The sequence below is a fragment of the Silurus aristotelis genome (genome assembly GCF_946808225.1).
Source record: "Silurus aristotelis genome assembly, chromosome: 21".
Lineage (NCBI taxonomy): Eukaryota > Metazoa > Chordata > Actinopteri > Siluriformes > Siluridae > Silurus > Silurus aristotelis.
Genome location: NC_139594.1, coordinates 9,875,355 through 9,886,311, shown reverse-complemented (window position 1 = coordinate 9,886,311; position 10,957 = coordinate 9,875,355). Strand labels below are relative to the sequence as shown.

At 43.6% G+C, this 10,957-nt stretch overlaps 1 protein-coding gene across 1 annotated transcript; it reads right to left on the bottom strand.

The window, feature by feature from the left end:
* Window positions 1–5,439: 5,439 nt before the first annotated feature.
* abrab (actin binding Rho activating protein b) lies at window positions 5,440–7,952 on the bottom strand. Its single transcript, XM_083524158.1, has 2 exons — window positions 7,147–7,952; window positions 5,440–6,466 (listed from the first exon to the last, which is right to left on the bottom strand). Exons 1-2 carry the CDS (start codon window positions 7,770–7,772, stop codon window positions 5,983–5,985), a joined length of 1,110 nt encoding a protein of 369 aa, XP_083380284.1. The 5' UTR covers window positions 7,773–7,952; the 3' UTR covers window positions 5,440–5,982.
* Window positions 7,953–10,957: the final 3,005 nt, after the last annotated feature.

The following is a 10,957-nucleotide window of genomic DNA, read 5'->3' as shown; positions in this document are numbered from 1 at the left end:
TCATCATCATCATCATCATCATCATCTTTTCTCTGCTTGTATTCTATATGGTGGTTGTTCAGGCTGGATTTCGTATTAATATATTAATATGATGTGAGGTCCAGTTACCAGCATGACACTAAAACAGATAGTAGTAATGGCTACTTTTTTTTTTTTACTTAAGTACATGCCAGAGCCCAAACCTCATTACTTTAACTTGAGTGAAAAAGTATAGTCAGTACACTTTTAAAACATGAGTATTTGTACTTCTACTTGAGATAAGGATGTGTGTACTTTTGCCACCTCTGCAAGCCAGACCAGATTAAATGTCCTGTTGTATCTATAATAGTCTCTCGAACTGTACTCTATTTCAAGAAAATCATTGTTAAATAGGTAATAGGCCACAGCATATAAACAAAATAAATCTTACAATATTTGAAAATAATGACATTTTAATAAACATTACTCACAAGTAAAATTATCAAGCACATTTACAGCCAAGTCATGCACACCAAACAATGTTTACAGAGAGCTGAATGATGGCTAGACATTGAAAGAATTCCTTACACTGTATGCATGCTATGTGATAAATCCTGCAGTAATCTGGCAGACACTGAAGGTCTTTACACACAGACTAATGCACTATTTTTATTAGAAAGACATTTGTGGTGACAGACTAAGATTATGTAAACAAATTCATGCATTAAGTGTGTTCTACAATTTTGAAAAGACCGATCCAATGTAATACAGTTAATTGCATTGAATAACTAAAACCCATGAAATGAAATGGAATCCAGGATCACGCTACTGTAGTTATATGTATGTGAATTTGCACAAACTCAAGAACTCATGTAGGATATCCATCTAAGTGAAAAACATGTCCATATTCAGCTTCATAAATGTGGCCCCATGTCACTATACTGTCATACATTTAAGTACTTTTCTCTTGGCTATACAGTCAAGCCCAGGCTTGCTAAATATGTGACACAATTCTTATTAGTAAAATTGCTTTATTCATAGAGATCATGTGGAAAAAATATTAAATATAAACGTTATGCCAATTTGACTTTTTTAAAATAAGTTTTCGTATTAACACTCAATAAGAAACACAGTCCAAAAGTCCATTCATTTCAAAGTACATACATTTCACAGTTAATCACATTTAATCAGATCCCTTGAAGAGTACAAATTGTAAAGGGGAATTTTTATGAACATTCCATTGGTGCTCATTCCACTCAGTGTAAAATCTCATTACAAACTCTTCAGAGATGCACATTTATATTAAATGAAACCTGTTCATTAATTCACGAAACCATTTTTGATAATGACCACTAAATTTCATTTTATTATTATAATTCATTGCATGTACTGTAAGTATGACACATGTGACTTATTGCAAAATAGTATTCTGTGTTCCAGTACTGCTGTCAACATGCCTCTGGCTTTCACATTATGTTCATTTCGTGGAATCAGGTTTCAAATGAGAGAGTTATTTGAAAGGTATGCTATATTAGAGAGGAATCTGAGTTCAAATTTGATGACACATTGCATGTGGGATGCATGGAGTCAACATGACTTTAGGCTATAAATGCCAAACATGTAAAGAAGACATTGTAGTCTACTGCTGTTTTCTATTTCAAAACAGTAAAACATGAATCATTTTACAACAGTAAGCAGATCAAAGTTGCAAAACTGATATACAGCGCACTATAATGCGCACCCATATATAAGCCGCAACAGTATTTACAACAGTAAGCAGATCAAAGTTGCAAAACTGATATATAGCGCACTATAAAGCGCACCCATATATAAGCCGCACCCACTGAATTTTACAAATATTTTTATTTTAAACATAAATAAGCCGAACCTGTCTATAAGCCGCAGGTGTCTACACTGAAACTAAATAACTTTACACAGGCTTTAACGAAAGACACGTTACACACGGTGTAACGGGTGAAATACTTTGCGCTTACTTTAGGAGCATAGCGGTATTTTGGGAATAGCATGCCACTGCATTATTTCGCTATTACTGCATGTGTGTGTCAGGGATTCACCCTGCCACGCCCCCCCTCTGTAGCTGTCAGGGACTCACCCTGCCACGCCCCCCTCTCGATAGCTGTCAGGGATCCCCCTGCTACGCCCCCTCGGTAGCTGTCAGTGATTCACCCTGCCACGCCCCCCTCGATAGCAGTCACGCTGCCTTCCGTGAGTACCGACAGCTGTGGCTCATTAAAGAACAGACTACTTAAACTCACGTTCTTGAGTCACAGGCTGTCGGTCGTTATATTGTCAAGCTGGACAATCGCGTGGCTGCTCGACCGCCGGCTGTATATCCGAATTCCACTTCCGAATTGGATTAATCATTGCCGAAGGCTTTATGGATTATGCTTGGGACATTCGAACTCATAGTGGACAACGCGTATCGAGCGGATGTCTTTGTTTGTTGTTTTCAACGGCTTATGAGTGTTTTGTGTTGTACGGTTTTTTGAAATAAAAGGACAATGATCGGACAGAACAGCCTGACAGAACGACCGACCGAAACCGAACGCGGATTCGACACACCGCGTTTCCGACCGCGACGGATCGGCAGCTGAACCCGGCTTCGGATTTCCTCCGGAAGCTCAGTGCCGCTCCTCGCGGTTCAGATCCACAGAAGCCGGATCATGCGAGCCACGCCCCTCAGAGAGCGCAAGGGGATTACCGGCTCGTTAGACGAATTGGGCGGATTTCTGCAAGGCATCGGCGAGTATGTGGCTGTTAACATTTACCGGTTTCCTTCCGAACGAGCCAAGATTGCCCTCTGTATTTCCCTCCTGTCTGGTGAAGTTCTTGCCAAAGCCAGCTCACTATGGAGCGCCAAAGGGGCTCACTCGCCGAATTCAGCGGGCTGCTTCTGGGGAAGTTGGGGATAGAGGTGGTGGATCTCCACTACAGTCCCCTTGAGGAGGAAGGTGCTCCATTCCAAGGTTCTCAAGAGCACGCGGCTCCGTGCCGGATCTCCCATGAGCCTGCAGCTCAGCCCCAATGTTTTGATGAGAGGGCTGCTTCATCTCAGGGTCTCTACCAGCGTGCTGCTGTGTTCCGGGGTTCTCATGGACGCACCGCACCATCTCCGAGCGTCGGCGAGCACACCATGCCGTCACAGAGCTTCTACAGGCGTGCCGCTCTGTTCCGAGGTTCCCGTGGGCGTGCCACGCCGCCACAGTGTCTCCAGGAGCGTGCTTTCCCGCCACAGAGGCGTCACGAGAGCGCCCCGCGGCCACAGAGGCGCCACGAGAGCGCCGCGCCGTCACGAGAGCGCCGCGCCGCCATAGACCCGTCACGAGAGCCGACACCTTCGGTCACAGAAGGCGAAGTGACTCCTCTGAGTCCCTCTCCGGACGACGCCACATCCCAGAGCCCCTTCCAAGGCGACATCTCGCCCACGGAAAGCTCGGCTCCGCCCCAGGACCTCCAAGAGAGCTCCGCCCAGCTCCAGGTCCTTTCAGAGAGCTCCGCCCAGCTCCAGGTCCCTCAAGAGAGCTCCGCCCAGCTCCAGGTCCCTCAAGAGAGCTCCGCCCAGCTCCAGGTCCCTCAAGAGAGCTCCGCCCAGCTCCAGGCTCCTCAAGAGGGTTCGTCTCGGCTCCTGGTCCCTCTTGAGAGCACGACTCTGCTCCAGGCTCCTCCCAAGAGCTCGTCTCCGCCTCTGAGCGACCCCACGAGCTCGTCTCCGTTTCAGTGTCCCGAAGAGAGCTCCACTGATGCCGTGGACCTCCAGGCGAGCCCTTTTCCGCTCGTGGATCTCCAGGCAGGCTTCACCCCATTTCCAGGCTGCCCAGTAGGCTTTGATCTGCTCCTAAGGGTCCCAAGGAGCGCCCCTACGCCCAGGGGTTTCCCTGTGCACTCACCCCGGCTCCAGGACTGCGAAAGGGAAGTCGAACCGCTGCCCCCGGGTTCCACTGAAGGCGACGGCTCGCCCCACAGTCCCGCAAAAGGCGACGGCTCGCCCCACAGTCCCGCAGAAGGCGACGTCTCGCCCCCGGGCTCCACAGAAGGCGACGTTTTGCCCCCGGGCTCCACAGAAGGCGACGTCTTGCCCCCGGGCTCCAGAGAAGGCGACGTCTCGCCCCCAGGTCCTCTTCAGGGCGAAGGATCGCCTCCCGGCTCCACGGAGGGCGAAGGATCGCCTCCAGGCTCCACGCAGGGCGAAGGATCGCATCCAAGCTCCACAGAGGGCGACGTCTCGCCCCCAGGTCCTCTCCAGGTCCTCTTCAGGTTGTCGTCGGTCCTCCAGGTGGTACGACGTTCCTGGTCTCCGCCCGGGACGTCCTCCACTCCCCGGTCATTGTCATGGTTGCCGTCCAGTTCCGGTTCCCCGCCATGGAGGTCGCTCCGGCTCCAATCCCCGCCAAGGGCTTTACTTAGCCTCCCGTCAGCACCGAGGGCGTGGCTCCGTTCCGGATCCTCCTGCCAGGTGTTGTTCCGTTCCGGCTCTCCGCAGAGGATTCTCACCTGGCCCGCCTGGCATAGGTGGGTTTTGGGGCGTCAGGTGTCGCTCCTGGAGGGGGGGGTACTGTCAGGGATTCACCCTGCCATGCCCCTCTCGGTAGCTGTCAGTGATTCACCCTGCCACGCCCCCTCGATAGCAGTCACGCTGCCTTCTGTGAGTACCGACAGCTGTGGCTCATTAAAGAACAGACTACTTAAACTCACGTTCTTGAGTCACAGGCTGTCGGTCGTTATATTGTCAAGCTGGACAATCGCGTGGCTGCTGGACCGCCGGCTGTATATCCGAATTCCACTTCTGAATTGGATTACTCATTGCCGAAGGCTTTATGGATTATGCTTGGGACATTCGAACTCATAGTGGACAACGCGTATCGAGCGGATGTCTTTGTTTGTTGTTTTCAACGGCTTATGAGTGTTTTGTGTTGTACGGTTTTTTGAAATAAAAGGACAATGATCGGACTATATCGGCTTCCGCGTCTGCAGCCTGACAGTGTGCAAGACTGAGGAATATGTCCTTATTATTTTCTGATGCTCATTTCTAAGTTTCTTTGACTAACTCATAACGCTGTTGCCAAGAAAAATAAAAAAGCACGAGTTTTGGAAACCTGTCTGTGCTTATATGATTTCTGTTGCAACTGGGGTTAGAGAGCTCTCCCTTCCCAGACTCAACGCCTTACAATGGCTTGTATCTAAACAGTAGCCAAACAAGAAAGTCATTGTTTACTGTCTTCCTCCTTCCTTTCACAACAATTTCTTTCGAGAGTTTATCTTTTGGCATCGTCGTGCATTTAAAAAAATCTTTTTTTCTCCCAATGCCGTGCAGCTCAGAACACAGGTGAGGTGTGTTTTTTTTCGTTTCCGTTCGGAAATTTAATTGGTCTAATGTTATGGGGTTCAGTTTTTTGGTTTGAAGTTTGTGAAACCGGGAAAAACCCAGGAAAAAATTATTAATAAGCCACTTAGTTGTTAAGCCACGGGGTTCAAAACGTGGGAAAAAAGTAGCGGCTTATAGTCCGAAAAATACGGTAGACTTTAATTAGTTTTTTTGCAGCAAATACAGACATGCATGCATATCACAGGTAAATACTATTGGCGTATTAAGTATATGACAGAAATAGTTCATATAAAGTATATATAAAGTAGTGATTAAATGTTAATTTTCCTCTGGATACATGAAGTGATCTATCTTGAGGGTGATTTAATTATGATTGACATATTTGACTATAGTAATATTGCATAAATGCCTGTAGGTCTAATTATTCTGCATTTTAGTGTGCCTGCAATCATAATGATCTTTAATAAGCTGTCAAACATATGTTAAGTCTTTATTTACAATTGAGAAATGTCTAAAATCTAAAAGATCCCAACATTCATCAGTAAAATGAAATAATTTACCCATAGCAGCAGTGCTACCCTTCCACCATTTTTATACAGATACTTAATCTCTTCTATAGCAGCAAAGTCAACACTCCTTTTTGTTGTTGGAGTGCATTATGTTATAAAAGATAGTTTATGTCACACAAGCAGTGTAATGATCACTCTATCATCCCGACCTTGCCACAGCATCTCTCCCTCAAAGTCCACCTTGCCGTGCTTCCTGGCCCTCATCAAGATGCCCACTACCTTGTCCGAAATCCTTACATATCTGTCAAACAGCTCACCAAAAGTGACCTGGATGTAGCCATTCGGGTCAGGGTCAGCCATGGTACTGATGACAAAGCACATGTGCTCGATCTCTCGATGGATGTGCTGCTCAGCGCGTTTGGCTCTCTCTGCTGTCTTAGTGCCTTCCTTGGGCCTGCCATAGCCCTCCTCTCCCTTTCGCAGGCGCAAGGACATGGAGTACCCATGGTCGAAATCATCGCTGAAAGGGTTAAGTTTTTGGCTGATGCTATGTTCTGACGCCCAGTTCTGCCAGCGGCTCTTGAGGTTCCCCACAGCGCTGTACTTGCTGGAGAGAGCGTTTATTTTATTGGCATCCTCTGCTTCCCTCTTGGCCCTGTGATAACACAAATACAAGAAATGTGTGAAATCAACAGTTTTCAAGAATTGCAATAAATCCACTATTTCAAACATATGACCACACATATAAATAAACCACACTGGAGTATAAAAATGCTATGAGGTCAGAAACCAAATACCCAAATACTAGTTCTGTGTATATTCAGTGGAACTTAGTTCTTTGTTCACATGAAAACAGCCGTAAAATATTCGCTTTGGTTCTGGGATTTAAAACGTTTTTTTTATATATTAATTTTACACAAAGCTGTCAACAATTTATGTGATGGAACAAGAAAATTGTTTGAGAAATAACAGAGTCCTGAATCATAGAAAAAAACTTTAGAGAAAAAAAACCCATATAATGTATATAAGTTCCAGTATAAAACTGTATACTGTATATACTGTATAAAAATCTTCAGGCCAAACGTTATTACTGGAGAAGGATCTGAAAATGTCTTTATACCATCAAATGACATAAAAGTCACAATAGCTAAAAAAAAAATATAAATATTGTATCACATGTGAAAAACAATATTTTCCAAAGATAGGAAAAGGATTAAACTCAGTTTCAGTTATATATCATATATATGTATATCATAATACATATTTTCCTTTCATTCTTAGTTTATAACTCCCCATTAGTGTAGCCATGGAAAGCTTAAAAGAAACCACACTCACCAATATGATGATGGCCTCTTGAGCAATGATGCCTCTGTATCATTCTCTTCTGCATTTTCCTGGTTCTCTGAAATATCCAGGTCCAGGGCTCTCTCCTTGGCCTCAGAGATTCCACTGCCCTCGCTGGATTCCCCTGCCCTCTTCCGTTCCTTTTCTACTTTCTTCCAGCTCTGTGTCAACTCTGACACCATGTTGGAGCAGTTCCTGCGCCGGGTGGGTGAACTCCTATTTTTCAGCATCCTGTCCAGTTCCTCTGCTGCTGGGTCTTTATAAATGCGGTTGGTCAAAAACTCAATGCCTGCGCTCTTCTCCTGGACATCACGCGTTACTGTTTTCACCACCTGTTTTGTCTTAATGCGGGTATCCTCTGGTCCATCCTTATTGTCCTGAGATTGTTTTGTCTTTAGCTCAGATGATACAGGTTTCTTTGGCTCTTTCTTTTCAGTTTTCGTCTTGTCCACGCTGTCTGGGGTCCAGCCTGAGGGTTCACTAGCGTGCTTTTCTTCATTCTCAGATACCCACTGTTGCCAGCTTCGTGCCAGGTTACACACCGCACTTAGCGTACGCAGCTTCTTTATATTCTTGTTAGTCGAGGGCTTCCTCTGAGATGACACTGTTTCTGACATAGTTAAACAACTGCTTGCTCATCCACGCTTCCAGCTCTTCTTTAACTAATTCTTGTTCTTGCAGTTGTACCACGCACTGTTGTTATTCTCTGGCAAATTCTAGAAGCAAACTTCCTCTGTTAGTGAGTCGTGCCTTTGAAATAGGGAGCAAACCCAACATGATGGTGGAAAGTATGCCAGGCATTCCCACCTCCCTTATCATCTTTCCCTGACACTTGCCCCCAACCTCGGGAGACTGCTGTAGAATCACATTACAAGAGGGATAGAGGCTATTACTGGGGTAAAAAAAAGCATAGCATTAAGATCCATGTATTCAAATTTCATGCATACAATATTTTATACATACTACTGTATGTTACCTCTACAGTATCAGACAATACAATATTGATTCCTATAAAACTGATGTTTGCTTAGTTAATCTCAATAATTAGCAATTTAATGGAATAATTAAAATGGAATAATCTGTACCAAATTAGTCTCTTTCTGTCATTCTGTTAAATGTACCTGTCCAAAACCACTGGGATTCATTTGTAGTTGGTAAACCAATTACTGTTCCAGAAAGACTTTCTGGTTGGTTTTGGAGCATCAATATCAGTGGGTTGTTCTAAATGATCCCAAAGGTGGATTTGAGTTCATGATATTCAGACCAGTCAAAGCAAACCTTGTCTTGTTTGGCTTTGAAAGTCAGGTGACCATAAGATGTAGATGCCTGATTTTTGCCCAAAAAAATTAACGCTGGTTTTGTTTTTTTTTTCTGTTCAGGATATTGAATATGCTACTTTAAAGAGAACACTGTGAAATTTCTCTGTGTATGCTTAGTGTATGCTCTCCAGTTTTCATGCTAGTAGATGGAATGACTCTTCACACCCAATGCTTCCTGTATTGGCTTTGGATCCAATGTGACCCTGACCCGGACTGAAAGAGGTTTTTGAAGTTAAATGAATGAGCTGCTAATCACCCCTCTATACCCCCTCCCACATAAACACCCAGCCCACACACACACACACACACACACACACACACACACACACACACACACACACACACACACACACACACACACACATTTTTATCTCCCTTGATATTGTTCAGTAAATAATATTTTAGGGAAAGGGAAAACTTTATTTGTTCCAAATTAGCACTTTAGTGCAAGTGTTTCTATTATTACTCTTGGCTAAAATAATGTTATGTTGCCTCAGATCTGAATGTTCCAATTTATCTGAATATTGTCCAAAAATCAGAATTAAAAATCAAAATGAAGAGCCCTTTTTTTCTGCAACTTCAACGCCAGACAATCACTACAAATGAAATACAAAGATAGTACTAAAATCACCAATAACATGATTAACTGACATATAACTAACTTTCTTTCGGCTTCTTCCATTAGGGGTCACCACAGCGAATCATCTGTATTCATGATCCACATTTTCGATTTGGCACATGTTTTTACGCTGGATGCCCTTCCTAACACAACCCTCCCCGTTTATCCGGGTTTGGGACCGGCACTAAGAGTGCACTGGCTTGTGCAACCCTAATGGCTGCGGTTGGTTCCCTGACATATAATAATCTAAATTTTGGAATGTGTCATAAAATAATAGAACAAACTAAAATTATCCTCTTGGCATAAGTTGGGATGCAACATGTGTCAAATTACTGATGGCACTTTTTCAAATGTGTCTAATAAAAATGATATTCAGTGCCGGTTGGGCAATGCTTGAATTGAATGGAAATTGCAGCACATTTAAATAAGATCATTTACTTTTAAAAAATTCAATCATTTTGCCCCCACTAAATTTGTGAAAGTTGTAATATAAAGTAGACTTTGTCAACAAATTTGTCCACTTTTTATACAGATCAAAAAATATAATATATATCTTTTGGAACATACAACGATCTGTTAAATGCATTGATTCCAGCAGAAATAAGAAATGTATGCTAGTAGATGTAGAATAAAATAATAGAGTACTAGATGAACTAGATGAAACTATGCGACCCTTACTTGGATTCAGTGTGCTATAAGCAAGAGTCACTTGATCCTGTGCAGTAGAGCTGATGTCCTTGCACAGGAAAGAATGTGACACCTGAAGAAGTCATGTGTAGCACTACTCTGACATTACCATAGTGCCATTCCATTATCACCAAGACATTTGTGCATTGAACATGTTCAGTATATGCATAGGTAGGTATGGTGCAAACACTTGTGTAGACTTTATTTAGATATTTATATGTGTGAACATGTATGTGTGTTTGTCCATGTGTGTGTGTGTTTACTTTTCTGGGAAAATTAAAGAGTTTTATTATTAGTATCTGGCTGAAGCCAAAGTCAGATGGAGGCAGCTGTTGGCTATCAGTCATCAAATAGAAGACTGGTTGTGTGTCATTGACCATGTGCAGGAAACAGAGGACCTGCTGGTGACCCTCTTGGGAAATCGTGTCTTGAGCAAGTCTAGGGGAAACACCGAGATCATAATTACTGATAGCTAAACAAAAGTAAATAAACGTGACCTTGGAAATGTTTTTCAAGCAAGGAAAATTTACAATTGTATAACTGTTCAATTATTAATTTGCTTTGAAAATATGTATTTATTTACACATATTTAAAGAGGGGTCAAATATAGTTCGTTAACTGAAATTATATATATTTATAATGTTTATAGAATTTTAGGAAACTGTTATTATTGTTCATTAATTTAATGTATCTAAAAATCTGAAGATTTTCAAATCTTAAGATTCATTCATCATTCATCTTCTCCCGCTTATCCGTAATTCGGGTCGCGGGGGCAGCAGTCTAAACAGATTCCCCAGACACTTCTGTCTGGGGCTGTCAAGGCCCCCACCTTTGACTGCTGCCCAATCCTCTCAGCACCGGTCCCTTACGATCCCTCCTGCAGGTGGTGAGCCCACGGGAAGGCGGCCCCATGTCACGGTCCTTGATTTTCTCGTAAGGGTCCTCTGGAGCATAGAGGGTTAAGGACCTTGCTCAAGGGCCCAAGAGTGGCAGCTTGGCGATACCGGGGCTTGAACCCCCGACCTTCCGATCGGTAACCCAGCGCCTTAACCGCTGGAGCCACCGCTGGAGCCACCACTCCCCCTTAAAATCTTAAGATATTATCCTAAATCCACACGGAACATACTGTAGGTGTAAAACTCCTACAGGTCCAAAACTCAACACAGAATTACTGAAT